The following is a 16,709-nucleotide window of genomic DNA, read 5'->3' on the forward strand; positions in this document are numbered from 1 at the left end:
CTGTATGCTCTCTAGGCCTTGTAGAAAACATTCCGACATCTGTGAGAATCTGAAGGAAGGTGATATAGATACCAAGGGGATGGACACTGTTCAAAAAGAATGACCCACATCAAAACGGAAAGTGTCTACAATGTTAACCAGCATGTATTTGGCATTGCTGTACACAAGTAAAGGGCAAGATTTTTTTTTTTTTAATACAAGAGCAGGGATACAGGCCAGAGGCACGGGAGAGTGATAGGATTCACCAGAGACAGAGCGGGGGACAGAACAGGCAGACTGACAAAATATACTGCTGAGGGGAGCAGCGGGCAAGACAGGAGTGGTCTGCTGTGCCATGTGGGATTCTCGCTGGCTGGCCGGCATTGAACCCGCACTGCGGAGGCTGGGGACAGCTTCACTACGTGGTGTTCAACCCGCTGTGCCACCAGGGAGGCCCAAAGGGCAAGATTTTTGCCAAGAGAATTAGTGTTCGTATTGAGCATGTTAAGCTCTCTAAGAGCCAACATAGCTTCCTGAAACGTGTGAAAGAAAATGATCAGGAAAAAAAAAAAGGAAGCCAAAGAGAAAAGTACTTGGGTACCTGCCTACTCCACCCAGAGAAGCACACTTTGTTAGAACCCACGGAAAGGAGCCTGAGCTTCTGGAACCCATTCCCTGTGAATTATGCCATGATAGGTATGAAAAAAGACCTCTGGACTATCAATAAAAAGAGAACATTTGAGATTTTAGTAAGATGAAGAAGAGACTAGAGAAGATAGATCAAACAATCTAAAGTTGTATAGACTAATGAGGCAGGCATGTAGGATCCAGTTTTTTTATTCAGATGCTTCCAATTTTTGATTTGTAATTTAGATTTCATATCCTGTTAATTTGACTTAACTTTTAAATGTGTGAATCAGATTTAAATAAGAAAATCTGTTGGGATCCATTTTATTCAGTCTTTAAGTGGTTGCTGGTATTCAAGAGAGAACATGCCATATTGAGAGAAGGTTCTGGATAGTTTTAATGCATTTGTTTTAGTTTGCATATAGTTAGCTCACTTCATGATGGACATGTCTGCAAGTTTTGACAAATGTGCAGTCATGTCATGACCACCATATTCAAGCAGAGTAGTTTCACCACCTCCTCCCAGATTCTTATTTCCCCTTTGGAGTCAGTCATTCTCCCTATCCCATCACCCTATTCTCTACCCGTAGTTCTGCCTTTCTCATTGTATGATCAAAATTTGTCTGTATTGTGGCGTGTATCAGTAGTTCATTCTTATTTATTTATTATTATTATTTTTTAAAGATTTATTTATACAAGCATTGGGTACAGTCAAAAGTGCGGGAGGGTGAGAGAATTCACCAAAGTGGGGAACAGAATAGGCAGACTGACGAAATACAGTGCTAAGAGGAGCAGCGGGTGCGGCAAGAGAGGTCTGCGTGCCATGTGGGACCCTCACCAGCGGCCAGGGATTGAACTGGCGCTGCTGAGGCTGCGGGCAGCTTCGCAGCCCAGCGCTCAACTGCTGCGCCACCAGGGGAGGCCCAGTTCATTCTTATTTAGAACTTAGAACCATTCAGTTGTGTATCACACTCTCTGTCTACCAGCTAAAGAGCATCTAGGTTGTTTCCAGTTGTTGGCAATTATACATTAAATTACATACAGGTTTTTGTATTAGCATAAGTTTTCATTTCTCTTGGATAACTACCTAGAATAGGATTATTTGGTCATATGTGAGCGTGTGTTTAACTGGTTTCTGATGTGACTGTGCCATTTGCATTCCGATGAGCAATGAATGAGTGATCTGCTTTTTCTACCTACTCTCCAGCACTAAGGATTTCAGGTTTTTTTTTAACCCCCATTTTAATATATATGTAGTAGTGTTTTACTGTGGCTTTAATTTATATTTTCCTAAGGACTAGTGACGTTGAGCATCTTTTCATGTGCTTATTTTCCATCTGTATATTTTTAGTGAAATGTCCAGATCTTTTGCCCACTTATAAATTAGGTTATTATTGTTGAGTTTTGAGGGCTCTTTATATATTTGGGTACCAATTCTTTTTCATACTTGTGATTTTCAGATATCCTTTTCTCTATAGCTTGTCTTTTCATTCCCCCAACAGCTGCTCTTTTACGGAACAAGTGTTTTTAGTGTTAATGAAGGTCAATTTGTGGATCATGATTTGGGTATATGTCTAAGAGCTCTTTGTCCAAGTCACAGAGATTGCTCCTTATATTTTTTTCTAGAAGTTTTATAGTTTTAGGCTTTACACTTAGATATGTGCTCTATTTTTTATACGTGGTATGAGTTACAGATTGGGGTTCATTTGGGGGCATATATATGTCCAGTGGTTCCAGCACATCTGGTGGCCTTTAAGGTGCTGAAAGTTTTCATTTAAGAAATTATATGCTATACTTCTACATAATAATAATTCTTCTTAGGGCCTCCCCGGTGGCGCAGTGGTTGAGCGCTGGGTTGCGAAGCTGCCCGCAGGCTCTGCAGCGCCGGTTCGATCCCCGGCTGCTCCCCAGCCACTGGAGGAGGGTCCCGCATGGTGCGCAGACCTTCCTGCCGCCCACTGCTCCCCTCAGCAGTGTACTTCGGTCCTTCTGCCTGCTCTGCTCCCCGCTCTGGCTCGGTGAATTCTCTCACCCTCCCGCGCTTCTGACTATACCCAGTGCTTGTATAAATAAATAAATAAATCTTTAAAAAAATAATTCTTCTTCTTAGTTGTTTGATTATTATTTACAATAATATTATATCCTAAACTTTCCAAGAAGTGTTCTGAAATTTGCAAAGATTTCCCAAAACAAAATTCATAAAAATATTAATACAGTTCCATATTTTAGGAGTTGGAAGGTAGAAATTGAGTGACCAGCACTGTCCAGATGGAATTTTGCAAAATACTGCAATAAGAATATGAGATCTGGAGACAGGTTTAATGATTCTCCTCTGAGCTCTGCCTGATCCTATTAATTTGGGAAAGCCAGTCACGTCTCTGGCTTTTGTTTTCCCACCCATTAAATAAGTGGGACACCAGGTAAGATATTCCACCCAGTTTACCCAAAGGACACAGAAATATTAATTCCAAAGAGCACCTGCACCCCTATGTTTATAGCAGCACTGTTTACAATAGCTAAGCTTTGGAAATAACCCAAATGCCCAAAAATAGATGACTGGATCAAGAAGATGTGGTACATATACACCATGGAATATTACTCAGCATTCAAAAAAGATAAATATGCAATTTGCAGCAACATGGATGGAGCTAGAAGGGATCATGCTCAGCGCAATAAGCCAGAAAGAAAAAGAAAAATACCGGATGGTCTCACTCATAGCAGGAATCTAGAAAACCTAAAAAAGGGACCAGGAAAAAGAATAACTATAAGAAAGAAAAAAATCAAAATCAACAAACAACTACGAACCAGAGACACACTTGGGGAGGGGGCGGTGCGGGGAAAGAAGGGATTGGGGTCAAAATCAGGGGGTTGCAACTGTATGGGGAATATAAAAATAAAAATAAAAAAAAAGCTATTCCACCCAAATAACTTGGATGCTCTTCAGTTTTTGATAGAACCTCAACAGGAATAGAAACCATGCATCGGGGAAGCCGGAGCAGGTGTCTGATACTTTATAATATCTGTCATCACTGATGAGTCTGTTTACATGTAGCTCTGACAACAGTAAAATGTTTTTGTAATGGGGACGCAAGGTCAACACGTGGTGGGGACACAGATAATCTCATGGGTCTTGTTAACACGCTCCGTAAGAATTCCCAGTGCAAGTAGAATGCTTTGTTTTTATTTCGACAGTTGGACCAAGCCACACTCTCCCTGGCGGTGAGGGAAGACTACCTTGAAAATAGCACAGAAGCCAAGTCTGTAAGTTTCATTCAACTCTGTGCCTTGTCAGGCTGCTGTTGGGGTCACAAGTTGTTCCAAAATCCCCTGACTTTACCGGTGATGAGCAGAGTGGCTATCTGATAACTATATCCCTAGTGCGGGAAGCAAAGGCCTTTTATTCATGCAGATAAAGGCCATTCTCTGTTTTCTGGAGGTCTGGGCATCAAGGCTGTGCAAGCCCGCATGCTCAGTGCCCTCATGGTCGGGCTGCGGAGATAGCACACTCACGTGAAATAACCAGAAATGAGCCTGCGGCCATTCCCCAGCGGCGCGGGGATCACGCCCACGGCCCTAGTACAGCCAGGGCGGTGATGGTGAGTGCCCACCTACTAATGGTTCTCAAACTGTAGTGCTTAAGAATTGCCTGGGGGCTTCTATTACATGTCCATTCTCGGGCCATAGCGCTGGAGAGGGTGATGGAGTAGACTGGAAGTGGGGGACCAGGAATGCGTTGCCTTAATAGGTGCTCCAGGCTAACAGAAGATTAATGAGAACCAAATCAGTCAGGTTAGACTACCCTGGAAACCTGGTACTGAGGTTCCCTGGAGACTGGATTAGAGCTGGCTGAGCTTTGGTGAACTTCCAGAGGAACCTTATACCCCAGGATCCCCAGACCAGGACCTCTCTGGCTTCTGGCGCATCCGGAGAGTGCATGAAGTCAGACTGGAAAGTGCCGACTCACAGTAAGAAGTCCCTGCTCCTGGCTGCCTCTAATCCCTAGAAGGCTCTGGAAAGCAGGACACTATTCAAGATCTGAGGCAACTCTCTGGTTGAGGACACTCAGCAAAGTGGGTTGGTGTGCTGCTTTTCTTGACAGTGAATAGAATGAACTTTTGTCAATCTGGGGGCACCTCTATTTCTGCTGAGGTCAAAACAGCAACTAGGCTTAAAATCTTCTTTTCCTCCACTCCCCACACCCAAACCAGTCACCCAAGCCCTGTGTATTCTACCTGCAAAATATCTCTTCTACCTGGTGCCTCCTTTCTAGTCTCACTCCCCTGGGCCAGACCATCATTAACTCTCCACTTGATTCCAGCAAATAGCCTTGGAACTGGCCCCACCTCCTCTTTATTCCAAGGTGTCCCCAGCATGCTTTTCCTCACAAGCTGTGATCTACATTCCTCAGAGGGAGTTCAGGGCCTCTTCATGAGCCCTAATCACCTTTGCTGGCTCATCTACTTTTATTCTTTCCCCCACAAAGGCAGCTCGCCCCCTCACTGGAGGACTCCTTACTGCTTCTGAAGCTCTCGCAGGCTATGTCCTCAGTTTCCCCAAGCTGGAATCCTTCTCCCGCACTTGTGTTTCCAAGCACTTAGCAGATTCATTAAAGAACTTATTTTGGTCTCCGAATGTTCCAGTTAGTAATTACACGTTTATCTCCCTCCCTGGATCACACACTGAGAACTAGGCTCAAGCATTATTTCATTTTTCATCTGTACTCCCCGCCACCCCCAGACGCACAGAATGCCTAGCAAGACATTTTGCACATGCATTGACTGAACAAACATTGCTCGAATTGAACTGGGAATTGCAAAACATTGTGTCTAATTATGACTATTTGCAAGGCTTCTTAGTGAGCGAACGAATATTTATTAAGGGCCTGCTATGTGCCAAGCACTGTGTAGGTCTCACGGTCATAGACATAGTCAGCCTAGCTGACAGGGTCAAGGTACATGGCAAGGAAGTCTTATTTTCCTCCCATAAATATGAGAAAATTTAATACCTGATGTATTGAGTTCTCACAACTCTATCTGACAGGAGAGGTGACCCCCCAACTAGATTCCTCAATTCCCATGTGGTAAGGTCCCCACTCCAATGACATATGCGTCACCTGAAAGTGGGTTTAGAGCACACAGGGAGGAAATTTCTTGTCCTCCTCCTCCTGACAACTGGGAGGGTGGGGCTTGCACCGCCTGGTCTTTAGCTTCTTAGGGTGAAGGTGGGTCAGTGGAGCTGGAAGAGAATGAATCGCAGTCCCCGCCCATTTTTCTGGATCATGCCTCCTGCCTTTAGCGGCAGTTCTTTCCCATTATTTTATTAAAGCTTCCCTCGCCCGGAAAGAAGACTTCTGACCTTGAACTTTCTGTTCTGGGCTCGTTGGCGATGTTTCATGTACGCTATCACTGGTGGCTAGAAAACTAGTTCTTTCGATCCTTGCTGGCTGGACAGCCGCGTCTCCCATGAAAACGGCACCCACGTAGCCGTCACTCTGCTTTCTCCAGAGCGGGGGGGGGGGGTCGGGCTTGCACACTACGTGTGCACACTTGGAGTACAGAGTGAACACGAAGGGCGTTTATTTCCACCCATTGTTTCTGATCTTCTGTGGCTCTGAAACGTATTTCCTAGTGGTCTGCTGTAGGGTCACTGGCTGCTCTTTCTCTCGTAGTATCGGGATGCCCTTTACAAGTTCATGGTGGACACTGCCGTGCTTTTGGGAGCTAACCGATCCCGAGCAGAGCATGACATGAAGTCCGTGCTGAAATTGGAAATTAAGGTAGCAGAGGTGAGTCTTCATTGAAAGTCTCTTTCTTTTCTTTCCCTTATTTTAAAGGCAGTATGTCGCGAATGAAAATATACGCCGTAGTTTTTTGTGGCCTCACCCCACCCTGACTCCCAGGTAGAACTTCTCTCTGGGAAGAACCGTGATAGAAAGAACAGCTCTACGTTCCTCCACCTCCCTGCTTGAAGGCCATCCGGTGTCCACATGCTGCTCAGCTGGGGCCAAAGAACAGAGACAGGGAGACCCTGTGACTATATTTTCCCAGAGAAACTCCCCTGTGGCTCCAGTAGAAGAATATTTAATACATTTTTACTGATTGGGCTTGAGTGAAAGGTTATTTTTAATCTGGTATATTCTACATCATTCCCACTTGGGGTCAGTCTGACTTAAGATCTGGGCATAGGGAAGTCTGTCCACCCATACTGGGCAGACTTGATGTAGCCAGAGTATATCAATGCTGCTAAGTGGGTTTTGATTTTTTTTTTTTTGTCTTTCTGCTTCTACATTGTACCTAGTCCTGTTTTTCATTCTTTTCTTATCCCACTTAAATGAATGTCTTTGTATCATATGCCATGTTCTCTGTAAGTTGTTTTTTTTTTAAGGATTTATTTATTTATACATACACGAACTGGGGTTTAAGCCAGAGGTACCGGGGTGAGAGGATTCACCAGAAACAGTGGATCTACTGAAACACACTGCTGAGGGGAGCAGCGGCGAGGCAGGAGAGGTCTGCCGCGCCATGTGGGTTGCTTCCTGGCCTGCTGGGGATTGAGCTCATGCTGCAATGACTGACGATAGTTTGCTAGCACTGTGTCTTCAATCACTGCGCCACCAGGGAGGACCCCTCCATAAATAATTTTAAATTCCTTTAGGGTCATGGTTGGGGTAAAGGGTAAAAGTTAGGAGGAATTAGTCTCCCTTAGCTGCAGTGATGTATATGCATAGTTTTCTCCAAGTTTCTCCAAGTTCCTTTCTGCATGTCACCTTGGAAGACTGTGTGACGATGGCTCCAGATGTGGAATCAAAGACTGGGCCTCTAAGCCTTGGATAGAGATCCGCATTCCCTGCCCAGGCAAATAGGAGACCCAGAGCTCTAATTTGGACTGAAGTTCTGATATAGCTGGGAAAGCCTTGCCCTGAACCAGAGAATTTGCACCAAAAAGGGACTAAAAACAGCTGGACTGAGGCAAGACTGGGAATTGTCAAGAGGCTAGATGAAGTGACAAATCCATGGGCTCAGGGAGGAGGAGGGTAGCTGGCAGACAGCTAACAACAGCTCTGAGGCCAAAGGGTTCCCACTTGAGGCTCTGAGTCCAAGTAGAGGGAGGAGGAGAGAGTCTCTAAGGCAGCGATTCTGGTGTAGAGCCAGGGAGCTGTTGGCAAGATCCTGGGAGTGTCTCCTGTGGAGGTTTAGGAGGGACAAGCTGAGGACACTGAAGCTCTTAAAAAAGAGGGGCAGGTGCCTGTCACTCAGGCCTCTTGGCTTTACCTCAAAAAAATCCACGGTGGGGCCTCCCCGGTGGTACAGCGGGTTGAGCGCAGTGCTGTGATGCTGTCCACAGCCTCTACAGTGTGGGTTCGAGCCCAGGCTGGCCAGGGAGATTCCCACATGGCACAGCAGACCTCTCCTGCTCACCCTCTGCTCCCCTCAGCAGTGTTTTCGGTCCATCTGCCTGCTCTGTTCCCCGCTCTGTCTCTGGTGAATCCTCTCACGCTCCTGCACTTCTGGCCTGTACACCAGCTCTTGTATGCATAAATAAATAAATCTTTTAAAAAAGTCCACGGTGCATGACTTTTTTGCCAGCTAATATGCTCACCTCCATCTCTTATACCCCAGTTCTCTAGGGACATTCAAAATGAGTGGGATACATAGTTCTAGGGAAACTCATGAAGCTGAGGAGAGCACACAGCCTAGTGTAGCATAAAGGAGCTTCTATGAATAGTCATGGAAGTGTTCATTTAACCAACCCAGCAAGAGAGGTGTGTGCCACGGGGAGATCTTGCTGACAGAGTGATCCCTGGGTTGGCGTCAGGTGCAGTTTTGTTGGAAAGTTCTTGACAAAGAGAATGAATCTCGGGCAAAGTCTTTAATGATAGCTCAAACAATGGTGAATGGGGTTTCCAGGGTAGGGGAGTCTGGGGGGCAGTGGAAGTTGGCAAGTTAAATGCAAGGGAATCAGATGAGGGAGGGTGTAAGGGCCAAGTCACAACATGGGTATGGGCAGCTGCGGCCTGTTCATGGAAGCCATGAAGGGGGCCCTTGAGGAAGATGTGATCGCCGCTCTTCTTAGATTAGACAAAACGTGGCAGAGGTGAGAAGTGTAGCTTTGGTGTTGGCGAACTGGCAAGAGCATGGGGAACGGGAACGGGAGTTGTGGGGAGCCAGCACTGGCGATGCGGTCCTGGAAATGAGGATCCACACCCCCAGTAGTGGGGCTGGGTCATCGCAAGGCGAGAAAACCCAGAGGGCAGAGGAGAGCTGAAGGAACGAGCCATTGACAGAATGATCGTGGGTGGCAGTGGTGGCAGAGAATCTGGTACTCTGCAGTGACAACGTGCCCGTAAGAATGAAAGGCTGGTCCAGGAACAGCGAGGTCATTATCCGGGCACCATTTCCGGACAGGGGAAGGTGGGTTGTTCGCCTCAGTTGCCCAGTCTCAGTTTGGTGGTGAAACCTGAGCTGGTCGCCAGTTCTGCCCATCCACATTATGGGTGAGGAGGGGCTTCGGCCGCTGCTTTTTCTGGGAGCAGTGTTTCCTACTGAACGGGGAAAGAAAGTTTCTTTTTACTTCCTTGATCTTGCCTAAAGTGATGTCTTTCTCTCTCTCTCCTAAGTGGCACACCACCCCAAGGTTTTGAAAAGCTTCCCGATGCTGTGCAGGTGTGTGGGCCCGTGGAGAAAGTAGTCTTGCAGTGAAGAAATGGTTCATTGAAAACATAACCTAAATTTCTTTCCAACAGATAATGATTCCACATGAAAACCGAACCAGTGAGGCCATGTACAACAAAATGAACATTTCCCAACTGAACGCTATGATTCCCCAGGTTGGTGAAAACAATCCAGAAAAATGTCATCTTAACTAGTCATTTCACAAGTGATTGTATTTCAATCCCCTATAAATGTTTTCCTTGTAAGATCTACCTTGAGACTTCTTGGTTATCATCACCACATAAAATATCCCTTGTCTGTCCATTGGGATGTTTTCTGCTCTATGGAATGGAAAACCTTTCCAACAGTCACTTAAAAGCTAAGTGTATTTTTTTTTTTCCATACAAGAACTGGGTTGTAGGCCAGAGGTGTGGGGGGGGGGGGATGAGAGGATTCACCAGAGACAGAGTGGGGAGCAGAACAGGCAGACTAACTGAAATACACTGCGGAGGGGAGCAGCGGGTTAGTCAGGAGAGGTCTGCTGCGCCTTATGTGGGTAGCTCCCTGGCTAGGGATCGAACTCAGGACGCAGCAGTGATAGTGCCGAGACTTAAACCCTACTAGCCACCAGGGAGGCTGAAAGCTAACAGAGATGACTGTTTAACAGTGTTCTCAAAACCCCGAATTCATTCTTTCCACGCCACTCTCCTTGGTGTGTTCACTCTTGACTTCCTGTTTGATGAGTTCTGGTCGCACAGAATCTACCACTGCCTCAGGGCAGGAAGGAGGGGGAGGGCCCATGGTGGCCATGGTTGATTCTTTTTTTTTAAATTATTTTATTGTTTTATTTTATTTTATATATTTTTAAGATTTATTTTTATTTATTTATACAAGCACTGGGTACAGTCAGAAGCGTGGGAGGGTGAGAGAATTCACCAGAGCCAGAGCGGGGAGCAGAGCAGGCAGAAGGACCGAAGTACACTGCTGAGGGGAGCAGCGGGCGGCAGGAGAGGTCTGCGCGCCATGTGGGACCCTCCTCCGGTGGCCGAGGAGCAACTGGGGATCGAACCGTCACTGCAGAGGCCGCGGGCAGCTTCGCAACCCAGCGCTCAACCGCTGCGCCACCAGGGAGGCCCCATGGTTGATTCTTTGACCAGAAAAAATAAAAGCCTTTCCAGAACGACCCCAAACATCTTCCCTTCATTTCTTGGTAGAATCGGGGCACCTGGCCATCCTTACTTACAAGTTTTCCACTTCAATTTCAAGTGTAAAAGAGGCAGAGAAGAAACAAATAAAAGGCTTGGGAATGATTTGGGGGGCAGCCTATTGAAAATACCAAGTTAGCGACGCTCTAAAGAATGGCCACGTGACTTTTTGCTGCCTTGTGTAAGAAAGGCTGTGCCAGAGAGGAAGACCGGAGATGGAGGGCATCCTGTCCGCGTGGACACGAGTGTGGATGCGAGCGGGGCACGGGAGGGCAGGGAGAGGGGGAGGAGAGAGGTAGATGGCGCGGAACCACGTTTCACGTGCGGTTCTGGCCGTGGGTCTGGGTGGCCGCGATCGGGTGTTAATTCTCTGCATTTGAGCTGTTGCATCTTTAATTATTTGCTCTAAAATTGCAAGCAGTGGATTAGGTTCAACGGACTCCGTTTGCCTGTCTCCTGGCTCGCTGCCTAACAGGCTGTGTTTTCTCTCTCTCCCTCCTCAGTTTGACTGGCTGGGCTACATCAAGAAGGTCATCGATGTCAGACTCTATCCCCACCTGAAGGACCTCGACCTCTCGGAGAGCGTGGTGGTCCGCGTCCCGCAGTACTTCAAGGATTTGTTTAGGATATTAGGCGCCGAGAGGAAGAAGTAAGTGCTTCGAATGTGCATTTTACCGTGGCTTTTGTTTTTCCTTTAAAGTATAAGGTCTTCTCTCTCACGTCCTTTGAACATGTGTTCTTGTAAAGAAAGTTACATCAGGGGCCTCTCCTGGTGGCGCAGCGGTTGAGCGCTGGGCTGCGAGGCTGCCCTCAGCCTCTGCAGGTCGTTCCCCGGCCACCACGGGGCCAGGGTCCCACCAAAAAAAAAAAAAAAAAAAAAAAAAGAAAGTTACCTCAGAAGGGTCTTAGGGAAAATGTGGCACCTTGTCACAAACTGGCCTAAACCATAGTCTGGTGTGAGTTACTTGCTGCAGTGACAACACACACGTAATAATTTTGCCCCTAACCTTTAAAAACTATTGTTTTTAAATCGAGGTAACGGTGGTTAACAACAACTGTGCATTTCCAGAGGTCTGGCATCACGCCTCTTCAGATGCAAGTCAACACACCCACCACCAAGTCACCACAGTCCTCTGCCCACAATCCATCGGGTCCCCTTCCCCCTTAACTCCTCTGCCCCCCCAACTGTCCCCTCTGGTAGCCTCAGCTCTGGTCAGATTTCCAGGGTTTGTTTTGGTTGAGTTTGACCTGTTCCTTTGTTTTGTTTCTCTGTATTCCGCAAGAGTGATTTCATCTGGTATTTGTCTTTCTTTCTCTTTCTGATTTATCTTGCTTAGCATAATCCCCTCCAGTTCCGTCCATGTTGTTGGTTGCCAATGGCAAGGTTTCATCTTTTTAAAGTATTCTTTATCCGTGCAGCTGTCCTTGGGCACTTAGGTTGTTTCCATAACTTGGCTACTGTAAATAGTCTGGAATGAACACGGGAGTTCATACATCTCTTTGAATTAGTATTTTTTGTTGAGTAGAAGTGTAGAGTGGAATTCTGGATCGTAGGGTAGATGAATTTTTAATGTTTTGAGGCATCTCCATCCTGTTGTCCACGGGGACTGGTCCAGTCCACCTTCCCCCTAACGGTGTCAAGGTTTCCTTTTGCTCCACAGTCTCACCAACACTTGTTTCTGCTTGTTGCGATGTGTTGCCCTGTATTTCTGATCTTTCCCCACAGTTTTCTCTCTGAACGTCTACATTATTTATTAGTTTTGGGGACTGCTTATACAGTGATGTTGTTTTCTTTAGCTGCTTTTTCTTTTCTTTCTTTTTTTTTCTGGTTTCTTTTTAGTCAATAAGTAATTTTGTGGCAAAAACAGAAGCCCCTAAATTGAAAAGCCATAACAGCACTCTGAGAACTGTAGACAAACTGCACTGATGAAACAGTAGTAACCGTCAGGTTTTTCTTTTTTTTTTTTTCTTCAATATTTACTTATTTATGCATAGGGGGATGAGAGAATTCAGTAGAGACAATGGGGAGCGGAACAGGCAGATTTACTGAAATACACTGCTGAGGGGAGCAGCGGGCGAGATAGGAGAGGTCTGCTGTGCCATGTGGGTTGCTCCCTGGCAGGCCGGGGATTGAATTCATGCTGCAGAGGCTACGGATTGCTTCATAGTGCGGTGCTTAACCCCTTGCGCCACTAGGGAGGCCCACTGTCAGGTTTTTCTTATTTTAAAGCCTGTTTTAGAATTCATTGCTTTGCTACTTTAGCACTGACAGAAAAAGGAAATCCTAACGATGCCCAGGAAAGAGAAATTTTACATCTTCATCAAGCCATTCAATTTTGACTCTAGGAAATGAAGCACAGAAAGGTCAGTTAGTTTACAGACAATTTACTCATCTAACTGCTGAGACATGATTAAAAATCATATTTTTTTATTTGGACTCAGACAAGGCTGTATTGCCAGGAGTTACACATTAAAAAAAGGAACCTGCAAAAATTCTTGGAGTAAAGTGGCACATCCATTCCCATCTATGGAGACCCTTCGACGCCACTAAAGAGCTGCTGTTCTTTTTATGATGCTGTCTTCTTAGGGCAGAAGGAACGTGTGTTTGTCGAGGAAAGCACACAGGAAAGGGAGAGGAAACAGTGTCCATTCACTTAAAATTCCACCATTTAGAGATAAGTGATAGTTCTTGGAGCATTTTCTAAGTGAACGTTGAATCTAGAGGTGTGTATGTTGGGGGGCAGAGCCTGGCCATTCAGTGTGTGCTCCATGTCACCTCAGGCCCTGGGCAAAATGCAGATTCCAAGGTCCCTTCACAGAGGTTGACATAGCCCATTTGGGCAAGACCCAGGAATCTGTATTTTAACACTTGCCTCAGGAGAGTCCTACCATTCGTTTTCTGGGTGGGCGTTGGGGTGGGGAGTGGTGGAGGGAACTCACAGCTTTAGAGAACTTATTCATGTGTACTTCCTAGGTCTGAAATACTATTCAATATGACCCAAATGACTTTTGGCGTCCACGTCTTTGAGTTAGCACATTTTAAATTTTGCTGGTAATTTCTTTTGAAAGGTGGCATTTGCTATGCTGGATATGCATTCTTCAGTGAGTTACTTTCTTCCAGTATCTATGTTATCTTCAGTTGCAAATTCCTAGGTGCTTTTGGAAATTATATGAATTTTATTTCCAAAAAAGCCTAACTTAAAAACGGGTGGTAGACTGGGCCTTAACTCACTGGGTTAGAAACATCATCTCTCTGGTGAGGACTCTCCTTGACAGGCTCAGGACCTGTCATAACAAAACGGATGAGAGAGATTTGAATCTGGTTCTTGTCACAATGATAACTTGGACAAATGTATACACAATGAACAATAGTAGAGAAAATAGAGATAGAAAAATTACCTGCAGATATTATGTACATATACAACTTTATTTTAAGATAAAGATAAAACCCAGATCTCTTTCCTGTATTCTTCAACAGCCAATTCATCAAAAATAACTTGTATTCTGTGTATTCTTATGCGATCTCAAGGCACAGTTTATAGCTTGAGAAGATGGATAACTTTATTTGCATAGCACACTATATATTTTTTTTTTACACTATGAAACATGTTTGATTCTCACTTGTGTGGCATTCAAGGGTGGTCGAGGCATTGTCCCATAGGGTGCCCCTCAATACCATGTTAGTCAAGACATGCCAATTGCTGTAACATGCAAGTCCCCACTCTCCTTGTCTTGGACAGTAAACATTGTCCTCTGCTCAGGGAGCTATCCTATGTAGGGCCCCTGAAAGGCAGCTTTCCCCCAGTAGTGGCTCAGGAACCCAGGCTCCTTCTGTCTTGTGGCTCTGCCCTTCTCTGGATTTTCGGAACCTTCCCCATTCAGTTGGTGGATGAGGAAAGAGAACGAGAGGGGAGGGTGGCCCAGGAGGTTTTTCTAGGCAGGCCTAGATCCACCTGACTGTGCGAAGGGCACTAGAAGTTGGGTGGTAGGTGAGATGAGACTTATAGATGTACTCCAGACATGTATATAGTTTAGTAAATAAATGCAATTTTATGTAAAACAGAAAGAAAATCATAAGGAAAACACACATACACACACAAATGCAGAATCTCAGGCTTTGTCCCAGACCAGCTGAATCAGAAGCTGTGATTCCAGGGGATTCACATACCCTTGAAAGTTTAAGAGGGCTTTTAATACACACTGCTGGCCCCACCCCACAGTCTCTGATTCAACAGGTCTGGGGCCAGGCCGAAGAATGTTCTAGCAAGTTCTCAGGTGATACTACAGCTGCTGGACCAGGGACCCACTTGAGGAACCACTGCCTTAAGCACGTACCTCTGGGCACCCTCTAGGCCTTAGGAAGATCTCTTTGGTTTTGAGAACATTTGAGAAGAAGCTGTTGGGCTCACCTCAGGTGTTATGACTGAAAGTAGCAACATCAAGCTATGGAATCTGAATGCCTAAATACGTTAGTCTGGGATTTGACATCTCTTGGAAGTCCCTTGACCTCTGACCTTGAAATTCTTTATCTGAGTACGGGGATAACAATAAGCACCCCATAGCACAATCATGAGGATCAAAGAAGTTCTTTTATGATCTCCTAAATGCAACACAAATATAAAGGAAGATCTAGGGGCAGGAAAAGCTTCTTGAAAAAAGTCTTCCGAGTCAGAGGGCTTGGGAAATGCTTTCCTGCCGCTCTCTTAGTTGTGGGCTGGCTCCTGGGATGCTCTGCTTTCCTCTACTTTATTTATTGCCATTTGGGGAAATTACCATACTGCTGAAAATGCTTTTTGGAAAAAAAAAAAGATAGTATGTGTTATTTTCAAGGACTATTGCTGAGTCTGATTTCTGTTTTGTTTTTTGATGTATCTGAGCATTAGGTGGCCGCGATTCAGTCATTATGGTCAGATCTGTTCCCGGCGTGGTAATATCAGCACTCCAAAGCTGCGCTCCCCGCGGCTGGCAGTATATTTAGAACACACTGGAGCAGCTCATCAGCGCCATTGTGTCGCCCAGCCAGCCTCCCGCAGCCCCCGCGCCGGCTTTCCGGCCCTTGTCCTTAAGCTGCCGTCTTTCTTAGTCATGCCTGGCCTGCGAGACCTCCCGCGCCAGCTCCCTCCACTTCCTTCGTCCCGCAGGTTTCTGTCAGGTGCCTCGGTCAGAATATTTGGGGGTCTCTGTGCGTCCTAGGGAGTCGCGGCCGCGGGGGAGGCCTGAGGGCGCGGCCTTCTTTGGCCTCAGATCCTGGCTCTGGTCCCTTCACCGTCGCCTAGAAAACATCGGCCCTCCAACTTGCCTGCATGTTGGACTTCCACTGGGGTGGGGAGGGGGGGCGCTGGAAGATCTTATCTCTGCTAGGGCCCCCTAGAGATTTTCATCTGCCTGCTCTGGAGTGGCCGGGGGAGGCATCCGGACTCTTGAAGGTCCCGAAGCGATTCTTGCGGGAGGAGAGGCTGGTGGCTCTAGGCCCCGTTTCCTGCTCTGTAAAGTGAGTACACGGTGTTGTGGGGGTGATAACGGGAGGTGCCGATGTGTGGTATGATTTCATGGGCGCAGGAAAGACCCACTTTCAAGCCGGGTCTCTACTCTGTCTCTACCACACCAACTACGCCTATCCCGTCCCGTTAGCCCGGCTGCCCTCTGGAAGGGAAGCGCCCTCGAATTCACGTAGGGTGCTCCGTGGGCTCGGAGCGCCTTCCACCTGCACCGGTGGCTCCAGCACGGCTCACACCCAGTAGGTAGCACACTGAGGCTGAAGAACTTCCAGGCTTTGTACTAGGATCCGCATCTGCACGCTGGGCCTGCTGCTGCCTGTGTCTCCCCACGCAGCTCGCCCTTCCGCCCGCCCCTGCCGGCGATAGCCCTGCTCTCCATCTCCTCCAACCCTGGAGCTCTCTTTCTGTGAGGTCACATGTCCACAGTCCATGGTCCTCATTCCCAATCCGTACCTTCCCACCCCTCAGGCATAGCCCAAGCCCCGTCCCTCTCACGGAACCTCCTCTTCTCCTAGTGTGAGGTGTGCGCTCCGTCCATGAAGTATCTGGCAGACTTGGGCGCTGGGGTCTGGGCTCTGCCAGATCCTTATTTTTGCGCTTGCCTCATTTGCCCTGCTCAGTTAACAGCCCCAGGAGATCAGACAGAGGCTGTATCTTTCTCAGCTTTCCATCTTCCCAGGACCTACAACTCTCAGTACCTACCTGGGTGCTCAGGAGGTGCTGACTGAATGACAAAGGGACCCCTCTGT

At 46.8% G+C, this 16,709-nt stretch overlaps 1 protein-coding gene across 1 annotated transcript in view; it reads left to right on the forward strand.

Moving 5' to 3' along the window:
• The window catches only part of PHEX (phosphate regulating endopeptidase X-linked), a gene marked incomplete at its 3' end in the record, with an annotated part of 158,003 nt that overhangs the window by 38,271 nt on the left and 103,023 nt on the right, over nucleotides 1–16,709 (forward strand). Inside the window, exons 6-9 of the mRNA XM_084258817.1 lie at nucleotides 3,799–3,867; nucleotides 6,275–6,391; nucleotides 9,350–9,433; nucleotides 10,966–11,111. Of these exons, the coding sequence (XP_084114943.1) occupies nucleotides 3,799–3,867; nucleotides 6,275–6,391; nucleotides 9,350–9,433; nucleotides 10,966–11,111 (416 nt within the window). The remainder of the gene's footprint in view (nucleotides 1–3,798; nucleotides 3,868–6,274; nucleotides 6,392–9,349; nucleotides 9,434–10,965; nucleotides 11,112–16,709) is intronic.

This window comes from Talpa europaea (assembly GCF_964194135.1).
Source record: "Talpa europaea genome assembly, chromosome: X".
In the NCBI taxonomy this organism is placed as follows: domain Eukaryota; kingdom Metazoa; phylum Chordata; class Mammalia; order Eulipotyphla; family Talpidae; genus Talpa; species Talpa europaea.